The sequence below is a fragment of the Pyrus communis genome, chromosome 2 (genome assembly GCF_041283825.1).
Source record: "Pyrus communis isolate YQ-2024b chromosome 2, ASM4128382v1, whole genome shotgun sequence".
Lineage (NCBI taxonomy): Eukaryota > Viridiplantae > Streptophyta > Magnoliopsida > Rosales > Rosaceae > Pyrus > Pyrus communis.
In genome coordinates, this window is record NC_142566.1 from 27,067,969 (window position 1) to 27,086,841 (window position 18,873).

At 35.7% G+C, this 18,873-nt stretch overlaps 1 protein-coding gene, 1 long non-coding RNA gene and 1 pseudogene across 6 annotated transcripts; 1 reads left to right on the plus strand and 2 right to left on the minus strand.

Moving 5' to 3' along the window:
• Nucleotides 1-1,702: 1,702 nt before the first annotated feature.
• On the minus strand, nt 1,703-10,929 carry LOC137747501 (disease resistance protein RPV1). Of its 3 annotated transcripts, none has more exons than XM_088690025.1 (8): nt 10,127-10,929; nt 9,991-10,041; nt 8,222-8,432; nt 7,243-7,803; nt 4,204-5,302; nt 3,667-3,948; nt 2,673-3,545; nt 1,703-2,558 (listed from the first exon to the last, which is right to left on the minus strand). In XM_088690025.1, the coding sequence occupies exons 3-8, from the start codon at nt 8,377-8,379 to the stop codon at nt 2,169-2,171; spliced, it is 3,363 nt and encodes a 1,120-aa protein (XP_088546151.1). In that variant the 5' UTR covers nt 8,380-8,432; nt 9,991-10,041; nt 10,127-10,929; the 3' UTR covers nt 1,703-2,168. The 3 variants fall into 3 exon arrangements, with proteins under 3 accessions (XP_088546151.1, XP_068343726.2, XP_088546154.1); XM_068487625.2 differs by lacking the exon at nt 9,991-10,041 and adding an exon at nt 9,636-9,668 and having other exon boundaries at nt 10,127-10,522; XM_088690028.1 differs by lacking the exon at nt 9,991-10,041 and having other exon boundaries at nt 10,127-10,528.
• A 152-nt stretch (nt 10,930-11,081) lies between these two features.
• Nucleotides 11,082-16,955, minus strand: LOC137747503 (toll/interleukin-1 receptor-like protein; annotated as a pseudogene). The gene is made up of 4 exons (XR_015960162.1): nt 16,816-16,955; nt 16,375-16,455; nt 13,967-14,595; nt 11,082-12,220 (listed from the first exon to the last, which is right to left on the minus strand). The product of XR_015960162.1 is annotated as a toll/interleukin-1 receptor-like protein (transcript).
• LOC148698846 (uncharacterized) lies at nt 11,750-16,984 on the plus strand. Of its 2 annotated transcripts, none has more exons than XR_015960168.1 (2): nt 11,750-11,889; nt 13,955-16,984. It is a non-coding gene; the product is annotated as an uncharacterized LOC148698846 (long non-coding RNA). The 2 variants fall into 2 exon arrangements; XR_015960169.1 differs by having other exon boundaries at nt 11,760-11,889; nt 13,937-16,984.
• Nucleotides 16,985-18,873: the final 1,889 nt, after the last annotated feature.

Consider the following 18,873-nt stretch of genomic DNA (forward strand, 5'->3'; position numbering starts at 1 on the left):
CTGAGTGTAGTTAAATTTCTTAAATTTATTAGCTTGACCCATGAGGTATGCTGAAAGATGGAATGCTTAGTTGTGATAGGGACTCAAAACTTAGATGAATTCTAGGAGTTTTGCTACAGGGATAGCCTCTAGCTTAGATGAATTCAAGAAATGTACAACTTAGCCTCTTATAGTTTTAGACTGAACCCATTTCATGTCATTTTACACTAATCATATCATGTGTGTGGATTTTCTTGATGGATGCATTTAATATAGAAGCTAAAGGGATCAAAGCTCTGTTCTTTTTCTTCGAGATTGCTTTTTGCTCATATGTATCATATTAGCTTCTCACTCTTTGTTCCATTGCAGTGTGTCCTATTTCCAATAGCGATCACTTTCTATATCGCATGGTGGTTTATTCACTTTGTGGATAGCTTCTTCTCTCCAATCTATGCTCAACTTGGAATCGACATTTTTGGTATGAAGTATTCTGAAATGCATTCCTTAAACCCCATTATTTGATTGGTACATTCTAACTTGCATTAGCCATTGGTCTTGGGGTATGACGTTACTGACTAAGTATCTAGTCCATTTTCTCTCTTCATCTAATCCTAGACACAAATTTTGGTGCGATAATCCAAATTCAGTAAAGAACAGTTTCTATCCTTAGAGAAAGGAAATCCAGATGCTGGTGAAGCTAGGGGTTTGATTTTCTTTAACTTGGATGCTTAATTGTCTTCTTCTTAGAAAAAGGTCTTTGATTGCACTAGTGCCCATATATCTTATCTAGAGTATGTAAAAATAAGAAGAGAAGTATGTTGTGATGATCCAAAAGGAATTGTTGATTGTGGCACGACCAGAAAATCGAAGTGGTTCCCTGAAAACAGAGCAGAAGATGGAAAGTCGAAGAACTCGAAAACCAAGTTTGGATCACAAGGCAGAGAAGGATGTTGTGATCGCAGGGGAGTATCGGATCCCTTCATCTTTTCAGCTCATGGAAGTGTCCAGAGGAGCTCAGAAGCTGAACCGCACGATTGATTCCTAGTCGAAAGGGATGAGGTTCGAATGGCAGCAGCCGAAAGACATTGCCAAAGACTTGTTGAAAGGAGTTCTTCGTCTGCATGCTCTCTTGTCATGCTTGGCAAGTTGCTGGAAGCTTCACAGTACGATTCACTTGAACAAAAAACACATTGCTGTGACGGAATTTGAAAAACTGAGGCATTCTGCCGATGGGTTTTTGAAGAGTGGAAATGAAGAGCTTAAGAAGGTGATCAGAGACAGCCATGTGAGGCAGAACCTGGTGGAAAATACAGAATCTTTCGAAATCAGTTGTAAGTCTTCTTTGTCCCAAAATCTTTTTAGAAAATTTGTGCTTTTTTTTTTTTTTTTTTTTTTTTTTCTGCCATGCAAATATAACTTTAAGAAGCTAATGTAGTAATGTTCTTTTTATGCAGACCAAAAATGTTGTGGGTGAAGAAAGTGAGAAAATAATTATTATGGACAATAAGAGTGACGCTTCCCCATTCAAAGCTGGTCTTGCAGACGAAAACCCTAAGGAAGAAGAAACAGATGCCTATGTATCTCACAGTGGAGGTATGGCCTTCTTGAATTGCAAGTATCTTAGTTTATGTAATGTCCAGTGTTGACTATTAAGTATGGTTACGCGAGTAAAATGAGAAATGCATTTGACAAGAAAATGTGTGGTGCATTTGTAGGGCAAGTATTTCTGCGAATTCGAATGGTATTTCTCGAATCATTGGATGCTTGACTTATATGGGTTTTTGTAATGCTGAAATGTTTCTGAATGCAATATATCTTCAAAATTCAAAACAATTACTTACTGGAAAAATCACAAGAATCTGAAAGATATATGAAATGTTGACTTGCTGATGATGAAGCTAGCGGTGATCTGTAGACCAAGAACTCAGATATGTGAAGATGAGGATGAGCTTGATGATGACGATGCATCACTGCCTTGATCGTGCCTCAACATCGAACCAATCTGGTGAGACAGGTGATGCTTTCACTTCACAATTTTTGCCTTTTTCCATTCTGTCATCTGTAGTAATTCACGTTTGATTACTGGGATGATTATTATCAGAAGCGTCATGGCTTGGTCCTGCCTCATCATAGAACCGAGGTGAATATGGGTCAAAAACATAAACAGCCCGATGCAAATCATGCATATTTTACTTCATAGGTTTGTCCCATACTAGATTAACTCCTATTCTCTTCATTCTATCAGGATAATCCCTGTCTCCAAAAATTACATCAACTTTATCCCCACTTTGCAAATTGAGCTTATCGTTCGATATATGTCCCTGCCAAAGATAATCGCGCAGATATGATCTGATTGTGATGGTCTCCCGCAACTTAGTATGCTTGGTATTATTTACAATAGTAATGGCAAGAGTGGAAGAAAATTGGGAAATGCAGAACAGAGTCAGTCCTTCAAAATTATGATCCTCACTAGGGGGAATATCAAAACTGACTTTATTGCCATCATTGACAAACTCAAACCAATCAGGAACATAACTCCAATGGAGGAAAATGCCACCGAGTCCGCAGGAAGTCCATCCCTATATATACAATAACAAGTGTCATATATATACATGCACATATGCGTTTGTGTGTGCATGCGATCGATAGGAAGGCAATTAACATAGGGGAGAGAGAGAGAGAAAGAGAGGTACCTGTAGGATGTTCTTCTTAAAATCAGCTGTGAGACTGGTGCAGTTAATCATATGAATCAATGTCATGGAGTTTAATGACTTATCCAGGCCTGGAACCTCAATGAGTTTGGGTGAATCACTTATATCCAGTTCTCTCATATTTGTCATTTCTGAAAAATTAGGCATTGTTTCCAATGCAGGGCAACCATTGGCATCCAGAAATTTCAAATTTGTTGGTAAGTCGGGGATTGTATGAAGAAACTTGCATTTATTTAACAGTAGAGTTTCAAGCTTTGAAAGACCACTGAAGCTTGGTAGGGTATGAAAATCATTCCCTCCAAGATCCAAAAATTGTAAAGAACTTAGACTCCCAAGATCCTTGGGGATTCCATCATCGTTTAATGCGCCCATTGTGTGACGAATGATACGAAGGTTGGGGATTCCATCATCGTCTAATGCGCCCGTTGGCATACAGTAAGCATACAAACGTTCAGCACAAGGCGCTGCCATTATAGATAAATGAGTGAGTTTCTTCAATCTTACTGTGGTATGTGGTAGTTGACTTATGGATGTCTGATCAGCTTTAAGTACTCTCAATGATTCCATCTCCCGTAAATCCTCATGCAGTTCTCTGAATTGATGACAACCATTAAGAAGAACAGTCTCCACAGATTTCAACCTATAGAAATCCCGTGGAAGAGAAACAAGCTTGTCACATCCTTCAAGGTTCACCAAAGAGAGTCTTGTAAGATTACCAATGGAGGGGTGAATCTCTAACAAACTTATACAGCTTTCCAATATCAACTCTTCAAGATTTGGGACTTGCGAAAAGTCCGGTGATTTAATTAGGTAACCGGAACCACTGAGATTAATGATTTTCAAGTTCTGAAGCGACTGTTGCAGAAAAGCAAAGAAAAATTAAAATTAATATCCAAAAGGAAGATGTCATGAAAAAGAGAAGGAAATCCAAAAGCAAAATAGAAACACAACATCATTTTTGTGTAATTGATTGTACCTTGGAACCCTCCCAAACTTTTACCAGACTGCTGCCGATCATCTCTAAAAAAACTAGTTTATCTTGATTAAAAAAGTCATCCGGTATGGACTGCAAACTGCATCTATGCCAGCGCAACCATATTAACTCTTTGGGGAGATGTTCGTATTCTCCATTGAGCTCTACGTTCTCGAGGTCAAGCAGTCTCAGTTTATTCATATGGGCAAATGCTTCTGTACTGAAACAACTAGACTTGTTAAAATCAGGGAAATGTAGAACAAGTCCTTCAACTTCTTCGGTTCCCTGTTAACAGAAAAAGGTTATAGTGGTAAGAAACGGATTATTTGCATATGTTTACCTGTATTACTATTCATTACGCAAAATCACATACGATGAATATATGAAAGTACTATTGTTGGCTAGTTTAACATTCTTTGTGCAACCGCACATATTTACACATGAATGTTATTTAATGTGTAATAGACATACGCACACGGTTACATATATGCTTTTCTTGTACAATGCATTAATTCAAAATTAAATTGGGAATGTACTTACAGATTTCTTTGTTAATACATGGGTGACATCTTGAGGATTCCACAACCTACTCCATTTTTCAGGCTGACGAGGAGATTTTTCAGAAATGATTACTCTGGCCATTTCTCGAAGCAAATCATGCATATTCAACTTGTTGCGTTCAACAGTTACAAGACATCGTTCACAGAGGACACTGATTCCTATTGTCGCAAAAAATTCACATTCATCTAATACTTTTGCGACATAGTCCTTGTCCTCTCCAATAAAGAAACAACATATGTCAAGGAATATAGCCTTCTGTGTATCATCTAGCCCTTCAAAGCTTATTCTTAGTGGTTTTATTATTTTTCCTTCAGGAGTTGTTTTCAATTTCTTCAATTCACATTCCCACTCTGCAATGGGTCTTTTAACCAAAAAAGAACCTAAAACTTCAAGGGCTAGTGGCAAACCATCACAGTAAGAAACAAACTTTTCTGAGAGTTCAAGAAATCCTTCGCTAGGCTGTCGATTTCCAAAGGCATGCCAACTCAAGAGCTCTAGAGCTTCTTCTTTATTCAATTCCTGAGCCGGATATGTCTTGTTCACTTTCCCTTGCTTTAGTAAATGTTCATCTCGTGTCGTTATGATAATTCTACTTCCAGGACCAAACCATTTGTGATTTCCAGCTATTGCATTCAATTGTTCCACTTCATCTATGTTGTCTATGATGACAAGTACCTTTCTATGTGAAAATTGATCTTCTATCAGACTGATACCTTTATCAACACTGCTTATTTCAGACTTCTGTTTCAAGATGTCAAAAATAAGTTTTTCTTGCAAATAAGCCAGACCATGTTTACTTGTATTGTCGCGAACGTCGGCAAGGAAACATTTGAACTGGAACTTATGATGAATTTTGTTAAAAATGGCTTTCGCAGCTGTTGTTTTACCCAATCCACCCATCCCCCAAATTCCAACCATGAGAACATCATCTGATCCATCACTTGAAAGATAAGTGATAATATCTTTAATCCGAGAATCGATTCCAACTTGGTGCTTGGCCGCTGGTAATATGTTTATGGTCAAAAGCCAGTTCGTAATAACCTTGTCAACAATTTCTCTTATAACCGTTGCTTCGTGCCTGAAAATTGAATTCGTAAGCATTAGTGGGACTCAATGAAGGCAAAGTAGGAGCTATCAGTACATAAACAAATTTCTTTCCTCCATACACACACACACACACACACACACACACACTACCAGGCTGCTACTAGCATGTGATTTTGTGACCGAACTGAATAAAAGAAACAGTCATTCATTGATAAAAGTTAGTTGTATTATTTAAGGGAACTGTTATTAACACTTTAAAAACTTATTCTATACTTCTCTCACAAGTATATTTTTTTTTTCTAATTATAGAAAGTTGGGAGTGTAAAATGAGAGGTTAAGGTGTATTAATTAAGCACACTAATAAATGTTTGGCTTCTGTAAAATATTAATTAAGCATGTTAATTATAGGGGCATTTAGACTTAAGGACCTAAATAAGATTATTTTTTCATTATAACTAGGACACTTTTATAAATCTAACTTTAGTCCCTGATTCTAAAACTCATTATCACGTCATATTAAATACCCCTGCACACTTTTATTATTTTCAAATTTTCTTTCTAAAATTCCTAATTTAATCATCAAGTAGGCCTTAAAAATATGAATTTTTATTTCTACAAATCAAATTTAGCAATTTAAAATGGAAGATTTTTATAAACATCTTGTTAATGAGAATTAAACTATATATGAAAATTTGTACAGACAATCACAAAAAACCAAAAAATTGAACTAATATGCAGACATAATAAACAATATACACTAATAAAGGTACATAATTATATATGTAGATACACATATTCACATAGATTCAGATGTATAGGCACATCAGTACATAAATATATAGTTATGTACATATGAATAGATATACAAATTGTACACACACACACACACACACACACACACACATATATATATGAGCAAACATATATGTAATATATGTATAGCATGATCATTATGGTAGTCTTTCTCTTCTATATATATATATATTTTTTTTTTTCTTTTTTTTTTTTGAGGAAGTCTCTTCTATATTTTTAGGAGGGTCTCTCCACGGTGATGAAGTTAGTTTTTTTTTTTTTTTTTGAAAAAAAATGCATGATATTCATTAACACATTGCAATTTTTTACCAGTATTGAATACAGATTAAGTAAACATCCTCTATTTATAATAGTCAAAATAAAGCAAAACAAAAGTTCATAATTATTAGCTAGATTTCAGGTGATATATAAAGTCAAAGAACCAAAATCAGTATATTTAATCTTACACTCAACTTTAACGAAAAATAGATCTTATTTAGGGCTTATAATCTAATTTTCTATTAATTATATTTTAATTAATTAATATTAGAATGTCAGAAGATTACTTTAGCACCTCAAGACTTCATAAAAAATATTTGGATGTAACAGCCCCTAAAACAAAAACAATTCAAATCTGACTGAACCAAATTCGCAGGCGTAATTTTGTAAAAAAAATAAATATAAAAAACAAAGATTACAAAAATATTAGAAAAGAAACCGGATAATTTTTGTTCAACTTGAATAAAAGGACGAAAAATTGTCCCTACTCAGCAGTACATAAACAATTTTCTTTCCTTCTTTCCTTCATACATACATACATACATATATATATACCCTTTAACAAGAGGGATCCTCATTTTTTTTTTAAATCTTGACTTTAATGAAATTGTGTGGTTGAGATTAAATCACATGCCACACAATTTCATTAAAGTCAAATCCAATGATCAAAAGGCTGTCCTCTTTTTTTAGAAAAATGAGGATCCCTCTTGTTAAAGGATTCCTATATATATGTGTGTGTGATTAATTAAAAGAACGAAAGTCGTTCATTAATTAAACTCCATTTACGGTTTGGTTTTATATGAGAGATTAAGGTGTATTAATTAAGCATGATCAAATTGTATGAGAGATTAAGTCATTCACTATAATGTTTCAGATCTTGAAAAGCAGGTGAATGATTACCTATTGTCAGTGATTTTAAGATGGTAGCCAGACAAATTTGCAGCTTCTGTAAGAGCCCTTCTCCACTGGTTTACCTTTTCACGTGTCTTGCCATCTTTTTCTTCATGGATGTCCTTTTCGTGCTTCTGAAATGCTTCGGTAAAATCTCCATTTTGCTTCCTGACATGTGAAGGATCAACATGATAGAATATTGGCAAAACATCTCGCCCCAGTTTGTCTCTGCACTCCATGATCTTAACCAGCTCGTCAAGACACCAACTCGAACCTGCATACATCTTTGAGAAGACAATGATAGAGATCCTCGACTCTTCAATTCCCTGGTACAGTTCCTTTTTTATTTCTTTCGTTCTTTTTAGATCGTCCTCATCGATATAAGCCTGGTATCCCCGGTCTTTGAATTGCGCGTGGAGGTGGCCGGTGAAGCCATTGCGCGTTTCGCCGCTGAAGCTCAAAAACACAGTGTAATTCCAGAGTTTTGACTTGGAGGAGGATGAAGAGGAGACTTCGTGGGCTGTCATGGCGGAATCGACCGTTATGGCACTGCAGTTGTTCATATCACGACTGGAAAAAAAAAAAAAAAATTGATGAGATAGGGACTCTTCAACTACTTCACGACTATTTATGCGAAATCTCCTCCCTTTCTCTGTCAAGAAGAGGCAGCCTTGAAGAAAAGGAAATTGATGGACTCAAGAGAAAATATATGAAAGTCCCAGGTGAATGAGGGAAGAAACAATCGAAGTTAGAGCCCACCAAACATTGCCACCCACTCTCATTCATCTTGACTGAAAAAATCGATTATGGAAAATCATTGAAAGCTAAACCCCACAAAACCCAAGCCTCTGGAACCCTAAACCATGATTGCGGAAATCATTGAGCAAAAAATCCTACAATTTGAGATTTCAAAGACAACCTCCCATCCCAAACCAAACGCTCCCCAATTTACAGAGTACCATTAAAATATCTGAAACTTTAGAGGTACCTTGCGGGTCTGTTGAGCAAAATACGAGACTGATCGGAGGAAGACAGAGCGGCGGCGAGACCTTCAGTCCCACGGTGAGTGTTGAAGGAAGCTGAAGCGGAGCCCAATTTTGGGGGGTCTTTTGGGATTTTCCCAATCAACTTCTGCAAACCCTCCATAATTCGAATGCTTCGAGAGAAAGCGCAGAGAACCCAACCCAGAACGCTTTATCCTGTTCACAATTCAGAAACCCAATTAGGAATTCCAATCTTAAGGAGGAGGAGGAGGTGGAAGATTGCTCGAGGTAGCCCTGAGGGAAGTAGTAAACGGTTGCGGGTGGGGAGAAGGGGTGGGAAGACAAACTAGGTTTTGGCTTTTTTTATTTTTATTTTTCTAAAATTAATTATTTTAATTTTTTTTATCAAGGGTTTAGTTACGCTGCATAAATGTGGCAGTCAGTCAATACAAATGAGGATTCTTTATTTGTCACGTCATCATTTAACAGTTTATTTAATAAATTTTATAACGAATATATGAAATTGAAATAAAATGATAAGTAAATATATGAAATTGAAATATTTTAAAGATATTGTAAAGAATTGAAATCGACTTTAAACCTGAGGGGATCAAATATAATTTACCCTTTTTTTAAATATCCTTTATCCTTTCACATTTCAGTTTTTTTTTTATTCGATCACTTTTGTTTATGGCTAATGCTAAAAAAACTAAATTTATTAGTAAAAAATTGTAAATTAAATGACATGAAAATTAATAATTAGATTATTACGTAACTGTTAATTAACATACTTATTTTTTATTTGTAACACATTATTTAGTTTGCAAATGTAGTATATCTAGCATCATTCTTTATTTATTATATGTGGTTGCTACCATGCTATATCTCAAATGCTTCCAATTTTTAACATAAAAGAATACATTATAATACTCTTAAAATAATTATAAGCGGTTGAACATATTCAACACTGAAAGTAGAACGGTAGAACCAGATCGATCTTCATGTAGAAATATAAAAGGTAGAGAAAGTAGGGTCAGAGTGATATAGTTTTGGCACATGGCGGGCAGGGCAAGGAAAAGGTGGATGGAGCAATGCCAGAGCACTCAGATATATACAAGAACGCCTACGTGTCCTCCACTTACATCCCAATCCAATATTCCACCTTTCGCTTTCACTTTGCCTTTGCCAGTCATGGCTACTTTATTTCTTTTTAATTTTCTTATTAATTGGGGTTTAATCCTTCCAGAATAACTTATTAATTAGTACCACTTGCTTATAATACTCTTAATGTGTCCACTTTTATGAGAAGCTTTTCAGAATCCCAAAAACATGAGTATCAAATAAGGGGTTGAAATGCTTTTCCAAGTGCCAAACCAATTATATTATGACACTTATATAATAAGATAAGACGTTTCTTGCCTTGCTTCGAACACGATGAAAAACTCTCCAGTCCTGGTTCATATACAGTTGCAAAAAGAAAATAAAAATGTTAGAAAGACCATCTTTTTAGATTATTAGCAAAAAGTCATGCTCTGGGTTTTAAAACTGTTAAACATAATAAAAACAGTTGGTGCAAAATTGTAATGAATGGTTTGTAACGAACAGTTTCATGACATGTTCATGTTTCGGTAAATAATATTCACATTAATAAAGAAGTTGAAAAATGGTACGGAGCTCTAACAGTTTACATCTTCTCATCTTGTCTAAAAGTAAACACCACATATGGGTTCTTCCACTAAATGATATCCATTTAAGGGAAGGACATATAACATACCCAAAAAATAACAGTAGTGTTCCAATTGCTGCCAAATCTGAGATTGATGAACTGAGGTAGCAAAACGCAAAATGCCTTTTTAAGCACGAAAGCCTTGACAAAATAAAAACTTAAATACAGCTATTATAGAATGTACCTGAGTTCAATAAAATTTGTTTCACAGTGATCTGAAGACAGCCGCTCCCATACCGCGCTACATATTCGCCAGAAATCCAGCGACAACTCCGGAATCCCAAACGGCAAAAGAAACAAATACTATGAAGTTTTGGCCCGCCAATTGCAAGTTTAAGAACCCTAGAAACGAGTTTTATGACTTTCCACAAAACTCCCAGAACCCTAGTTCTACAGCAAGCTTTACAGAGGAACACAACTTCCCTCAAAACGGAGAGCGCAAACAAAATCCCTTAAGAAACGAAAATCAGGATCTGTTTGGTGAATATTTTGTGAAATAAGGAACGAAAGATTCGAGAGCAACGGAGGATTCAAGAAAAACAGAGGGCGAAAGGAAGACACGGAAAGCACAGATGAAGCAAAAGGTAAAGCGAACAAGAAGGCACAAAGATTAACAATGAAAAACGCGTGGCCAACAAGGGCAAAAAGGGAATTCCACTGTAGAAAAACTGAAACAGTGCGGTCAACAAAGAAGAAGCCAATAATGCAGCCTTGAAGACAAGGAAATTGATGAGTCTTCTGCAAGCACCTTCAATTGAGGCCCCGGTGAAACAAAAGTGGTCCTGTAACCCTACCAACACGTGATAGGACGGTGGAAAAGTAGGAGCTGTTTTTTGAAAAAAACCCAAGGGAAGGACGTTTCCAGTGGAAAACCATGATGCCATTATCAGATCACTGGACGGCTAGATTCAAGTTTTGCAAAAGATCCACATTAAAGAAAAAACTATATTTGCTTTTCAATATTATGGTAGAAACAATTAATTGTAGCTTTTCTCTTTGGAACACATGCTAGCAACTTTTATATTTAAATTTTCTCCCTCTTTCTTTTTTATTTTGTTTCTCATTCCGTAATGTTATAATCATGATTTAAACTTTTTATTTTTAAGATCACTTTCTAAGCATGAAGTATACTAAAATTCAATCAAATTCAAAACGTGTAGTAATAGACAAACCATGTCATTCGATAAACACTAAAATTTTATCAATTTTAATAACTATTACTCATGTAATCATACGATAAACATCATTTCAATTTTCATATATATTAGTCGCCTACGGATCTCAAATATAAGAAACACATAGAATTTTCTACTTAGAAAATACCTCCAAAGAGAAAAGGAGAGACCCCCGTTTACTTTTGCAAAATTCGGAAAACCCCCAAAATCAAACTACGCGGCAAACTGGCACCAAAAATATGGAGGGGAGTTCCGGCGCCTCTTCCGACACCGCAATCGAAACCCTAAGAACCAGATGATGGTGCTTCGGCAACCTCGAACAAGTGGAGGAGAAGATCCTGATCCACCCCGCCTTGTCCGACGACACGCGTACGGTAGTGAACTCAATGGAACCCGAGCTCACCAACATGAACCTTAAATCCATCTCCGCCAGGTCCATGCCCGACCCGCATACGCTCCTAAGGTCCTCTCACCTCCTCGGCCCCAAAGTCCTCCAGGTAAATCACACCTCTCTGTATTTCTCGTTAATTTTTCTTGTCCTCTGTTTGGTTGCTGAGAAAATAGATAAAGAGAAAGAAAATTGTGGTCTTTCCTTTCTGTTTTGTTATCAAATGGCTTGGGTAAGGGACGTTGCTAAAAGCAGTGCGGAGGATTTTTCGAGGAGTTTGAGTCGTCGGCGGCTTTTGATGCCCGATGATCCCTGACGACAGCCACAGCTGTGGAGTACTCTCATACCCCGGCAATCCCTGACGAAGTCGTTCCTGGAACTAAGGTACTTTCTGCTTCTTGATGCCTTTTCAATGCTCAGCTTGTGTTTTAATTTAATAAGCTAGAGATTTGTTTGCTTGTTCACTTTTTGGATTTTGTACATGTTCAGTTTAGTATTCAAACTAGTACGAAATTGAGCTAGATTATGGAAAACAACGGAAACTCACACTTTCGTAGAACTTAGTGATGAGCACTGTGTGCTCCGTCTTCATGCAATATCTTGTATGCAGGAATTGATTCCAACTTGGTACTTAGCCACATATAATTTGTCTGTGCTCGGAGACCAATTTGTAGTAATCTTGTCAACAATTTCTTCAATAAGCATTGCTTCGCGCCTGAAATTGAATTTGCAAGCATTAGTGGATTTTATAATATATATAGTTATATAGGCTCTAGTGGGGTCTCCAATGGGGATAATGCTCTCAGCCGTCAGATCTCTTTTTATGAGATCGTGCGGCTGAAATTTAACAAGCTTTTTTTCCTTTTTTTCTTTCGACGGGAGAAAGAATGACACGAACAGGGGGGCAAGAGAAAACAAGGGTAATGAAAGAAGACTAAATCAAATGATATGTCATCAATATAAAATGAATATGTTTATCAACGCTTAAGTAATAATTCAATTATTAATTTCTATGTTATTTAATTTACAAATTTTATCTACAAAATTAGTCTTCCTAGTAATCTCAGTCTTTGAATTTTCCTGTCTAAATTAGAATCAAATTTAGAGAATAACCAGACTTTTAAAAGAAAAAAAATCCCCTATTATTGAACCCAATCTCCAAAACTGGAATTAAAAAGAAAAAAAAAAACAGGAAAAGGAACTGCGAAATTGAATCAAGGAAAAGCACACTCAAACTGAATCCATTCTCCGTAAATTTCAAGAAATTGAATCAAGGAACTGCGAAATTGAATCAAGAAAAATTTAAATTTCAGCCGCACGATCTCATTAAAAGAGACCCCACGGCTGAGAGCATCATCCTCATTTTTAAGTTAAAATGGTGATCTCTCCTCTTAAAGAGTCTGTATAGCGTATATACTAAGAGCATCTTCACCAAATGGGTTAAATATAGTCTCTTTCAGAATTATAGCACTGCATAAAATTATTTTTAATAAACAATGTCATGTCATATTCATATATTATCTTCAACTGAAAAGGTTAAACATAGTCTCTCAATAATTTATTATTTTTAAGTTTATTCTTAAATTTATTGATTAATTAAATTAAATTACCATATTAAAATAAGGTTATCCAGACATGATTTTAAGTAATACGACAACATTTTAAGTTTGTAATATTTTTCAAATTTATTTGATATTGCAACATATTTTATTAAATATTCTCGAAATTGAGATATATTTACCCAATTGAATTTAAACGAACAAAGTAGATCAGAAACCTTGATTTGAAACTTTGCTTGAGATTAATTTGTTCTTGACATGGAATCATACTCAATTACTCAGAGAGTGGGTTCTTGAGATAATAATACCCATTAACCCATTGATTAAGCAGGAAACACAATCTTAAGATAGTAAATTAATAATTGGGATTATGGGATGAGGGTCCTGGTGATTTGAAAAAATTAAGGAGGACACGCAGCTATTTAATCACGTATTTGTGGCTTTTGTGTCGCTTTCAGGTTAGCTAATTGAAGACTTGCTTGCCGTTTAGTTTAATTGGATGCCTTCAAATCCCACCATAGGATTTGAAACGTTAATAAAGCCTGGCTGCTGGCCCATCAAACGGGCTGGAGTTAGCCAGCCCATTGGCCTTTCGGCTATTATTTGGCTTAGTGGGCTTTTTAGATTTATAGTCTAATCTTCTATCGTAGATGAATATTTGAATAAATCAGATTATTTTTTTACTTTCAGATTTTTATACTTTTCTATGGGAGATGGTCTAACTAGCTAGACTCTGATTTTGTGACGAAACCAAGTCATCCATTGACATATACAAGTTAGGTTTATTAATTAAACTCCAATTATGGTTTAGGTTTTATATGAGAGATTAAGGTGTATTAATTAATTAATCATGTTAATTTGAATAATCCAAGTTAAATCAAGAAAAGCAGCTGAATGATTACCTATTGCCGTTGGTTTGAAGATGGTGACCAGACAAATTTGCAGCTTTTGTAAGAGCCTCTCTCCACTGTTTTACTCTTTCTCGTTTGGCTTCACGTTTCTCGCCATCTTTTTCTTCATAGATGCTCTTTTCGTGATTCTTAAATGCTTCGGCAAAATCTCTGTTCTGCTTCCTGACATGTGAAGGATCAACATGATAGAATGTTGGCAAAACATATTGCCCCCGTTCGTCTTTGCACTTCGTGATCTTCACCAGCTCGTCAAGACACCAACTCGAATCTGCATACCTCTTTGAGAAGACAATGATAGAGATCCTCGACTCTTCGATAGCCCGCAACAGTTCCTCTTTTATTTCTTTCCCTATTTTTAGATTGTCATCATAAATAAAGACCTTGTATCCTTTTGTCTTTTAATGCCTTGTGGAGGTGGCCTGTGAAGCCCATGCGCGTGTCTTCGCCTCTAAAGCTTAAGAACACGTCGTAATTCCAAAGTTTAGACTTGGAAGAGGATGAAAAGGAGGCTCCCTGGGCTGTCATGGCGGTATCCACCGTTATGGCACTGCAGAGCTTCAGATCACGACTGAAAAAATGGGAGTGGTTCACTGGTTTTGTTTGTATTCGAACCGATGTTACTGAAATACCGAAGCCAAGTCAACCTTTCTTTAGTCCACAAAGGCGTCCATAATAATTAATCTTTCTTCACTGCAGGCCGGGAAGGTGCAGTGAAAGAGAGAGGAAAAGAGGAAACAAACAAACACGATAAAGACCATCCAAAAGATTCTTGACGGTGATTAAGCTATTCAAGTATCAATAATACATTATTTTAGGTTGAAATTTAAAAGTATTTTTGAAGCAGGATAGCAATAACACATAATAAACAAAAGTAATTTAAAAAGATCCAAATATGAAAGGATAATTAAAACAATTATTCAAGATGGATGGTAAATGATTAAGTCATTTTCAAGATTTGAACTTAAGATCATAATCTACTAAATCGTTGTATTAACTATTAAATGGTGCTTTAATATACTATTTAGGAATTTCAAGGAGGCATATGGGGTGGACCATATATAGGGCTGGTTTGGTATTGCTATACTTTGAAAAAAAACTGCTTCTGCTGTGATATGAGAATAAGCAGCTGTGAAATAAAGCAGCAGAGTGTTTGGTAAACTTATTTGTAAAAGTGCTTTTGAAAAAAAACAGTATTATAATGTTTAGTAAAGTTTTATGTGAAACAGATGTAAAAAAAATCCGATTTTTCAAAGCTGAGTTTTTCAGCTTCTTGTTTTTGGCTTTTTTTCACCCAAAACTATGAAAAAAAACTAAAGCTGAATGTTTACCAAACACAAAAACAGCTCCAACCTTTTTTTTATACCAGCTTTTTTCAGAATCACCTCAGTACCAAACCAGGCCATAGTTTTAAATGGGGCAAGTGTAATGTGGCAGAATAAAACTTGAATCATTTGAATGGTGGGAAAACCAAATTTCTGCTAAGTTTTGTCTGTATCAACGACCACACAAGAAACACATTCAGTTAACTGTCTAGAAAGTGATGCTCACGTGTTGTTACGGAATTAGAGATTGTTTGGATAATTATGTTTGAAATATTATCATTTTTTTTTTCACACTAGATTATCAAAGTTAAATCTAGTGTAATTAGAGATCTCTAACATTCCAGTAGTATATAATTTTGCACTAATAAATATATCTTTAAGCTTTCAAAGGCGATTATTTTTTTTTAACTAATAAATGTATCTTTAACTTTCGACATTATTGTTAGCCCATTGTGAGGCTAGCCCAACCTCCTTCCCCTAGTGTAGATAATATTATTTGTTCTAAAAAAAAAAAAAGTTTTCCAAAGGAGAATTTGAATCACATTATTACTAATCAATTGTAAGACTTAACCCAAGGGGTAGATAATATCGTTTGTTAAAAAAAAAAAAAAATTGAAACTAATAGATTTGTTTTCTTCTGCATACTGGTAAAAAGTAACAGATCTTTCTTCTGTATACTGATAATTTAAGATTTGCTAAACGAATCCATAACTTAGGTTTCAAAGTGTACCATAACATAGATTAATCTAAACAGAACTTCCTCAGCAAACCAAACAATTTTATTTCCTCTTGAAATGTCCTTGTTTTGTTACTTTACAAAGCTAATTTGTTTCAAAAAATCTTGAAAACAAGTGGTTTTCAACTTTGAAAATCTCACACCATGAATAGATTAAAGAAACAGTTTCTTCAATTATATTCAACACCATGACATCATCTTGCTGGGAACAAAAAGAAATTTATATAAACAATCAGAAACAATATAATTGTAAATGTAAAGTTATGTGACCTAATGGTTAAAAACTATGTAAACCACCTCGACATCAAGCAATAAAAAGTATATGGGAACTGAGGACTTACTTGAGCTGAGAGTCCACATAATCCTTTTAAGAGTAGTAAAGTTTTGTTGGATTGCGTTGCTTGTAATGAGATATCTCCTTTCTGCACAAAGGAGTTTCAAATTCATGTATTAGCCTAACTTAGATTTACAATATTTGAGAAATGTGTTTATACATAAATAAATACACACACACACAATAAAAAAAGGAAGACAAAAAACGAGCTGTATGTATACTAAGATGCATGCCAAATATGATTGACAAAACAGATGCTCTTTTTTTTCTACGGAATTTCAGGGAGGCATACGGGGGTGGACCGTATAATACAACCAAATGGACCCATTTTTAGGCTCCACTGCTAAAAACTATTACGAAATGAACCATATAGTGAACTCAAATGGATGCCATTTATGCATATATAAAATTAGTTTTGAAAGGACAAGGGGTTGTCTTTTTATTTGACCTGGACTTGGAGTTCTTGCTGCAAATTGCATGTAATGACCTTCGAGCAGGTGATTAGCTAGTACAGCTATTCAACTCTCACAGTCTCACACTCTCCAAATGGTAAGGCCAAGAGAGTCAGGTGTCCGGCTGAATGTGGCCTGAGCAAATAGATGAATGATCAGGAGACAGAAACTGATGGATGCCACAATTCTCTATGAGAGTGTTAACTCTTTGTCAGTTTAAAAAGGGAAAGAGAGAGGAAAAGGGGAAGGAAATGAACACGAAAGGATACTCAACTATGAATATGTATAAAATATGATGTGAGTACATATGCAAGTAAGGAGCCCAAATCTTATTGGTGCTAATTAACTAATGTAATAAAATAATTTTATTAGACATTGGATTCCTCAGCAAGTGGAACTTTTTTTCTAGTTTAGAGGTCTAGTAGTGATTAATTAGTTGTGATTAGATCTTAAGAATTTTTTTTTTCATCAATTGGAATCTATGTTCGTGTAACACTCATCACTTGTTAATGATTTGTGCTTTGGCAAGTTTGCTGCAGGATGGACTGAGGGGAGAGGCTTCTTTCAGATAGTCTGTATGAAATACTGGAGAATAAATTGTGGAGTAAAAAGAAACTCAGAAAATTCACGTGATTTTTATCACAATTGACTAGAATATCCCTATTAATTTGGCCACATCCGTTCTATGCGGAGTTCAACCACTACTAATGTAGTATTAAGTTTAATTTTATTTCACTTAGTTGCGGGGAAGAGGTCGAGAGGGGACCGATGATTTTACACTTGGATTTGTTCACTGATTATTTCTAGTGGTGCATATATGGTTGCAGGTGTAAGTTGGCACGATAAAACTTGAATCATTGGAATGGAGGGTGAACGAAATTTCAGTTACGTTTTGTCTGTATCAACAATCACACAAGAAACGCATTTAGTTAACTTATTATTTATTTGTTATTAATGTTCTAAATTTTTTTTACCTTGTAATTGTTAGTGTTTTGTATGTTTTAGAATTGAACCAGCGAGGGTGTCCACCGTGATGCTGTAGGTTATAAAATCACATAAAACATTTTGAAAGTTCTAAATACATGTATGATAGACAATAATATTTACAATTAAAAAAAAAAAAAAGAAGCAAAATAGGTGTCTAAGGAGGGAATGAACTGCATACTGTAAAAAGTATTTTAGCAACCCTTATACAGCAAATTGAGAAAGGGCGCCTAGACCTGCTTATACAGTTTGATAACCCGCAGCACAACGCGAGCACTCTTGCTAGTTTTTTTCTAAAGCCCAATTATATTAAATCACAAATTTGAAGCAGATTTGGACATGCAATAAGTCAATAAGATAGGAATCGCTTCAGACTAACCTCGATGGCAGGGCCTCTGGAATTGCCCGATCCGAACCAAGCTCCTAGGTTATAGGGAGATGACGTTGATGTGAAATTCAACACGCAAACATTTGACGCAGCTGTGGCGCTTGGTGGTGGCGGGGGTTCCACACTGAGAGAGACTCCAGAAGAGGGATCTAGTTTTCTAGTTCAGAGAAAAAGGAATGAAGGAAAATAGTGGAGAAGAGGGAAAACGATGTTGAAATCTTGCAGGAACAACCCTAGGTAGAGCTTTCAAAACCAACCCCTTTATCTCCCTCGAATCATACACCCCCTGTGACTTTGTCTGCCTGCAAGCCACATGCCTTCCTCTCACCAAATCTCTATCTCTCTCCCTCCCTGTCACTCTTCTCGCTCTACTCGCTCGCTCTCTCTCCTGACGGCATGCTGTCACCGAGTCCCACTGCAGCTCACAAAGAAAGGAAATGAAAGTTGCTAACCCACCCAACCCGTTCGAAACCCTACAAACTAAAATTACCATCGCACCCCTGCCTTTCCACGATCATCAACACGCGGCATGAAGATCATCTGCAGAGAAAGCCAGTGGCAGCCTCGTAAATAACGTGAAATTCGGCTCCAAATACTATTCATTTGTACAGTGCAATTGCAAAGCCTTCTTTAGACTAAAGTAATAAATGTCTAATCATGTATATATGTTTAATTACTCCAA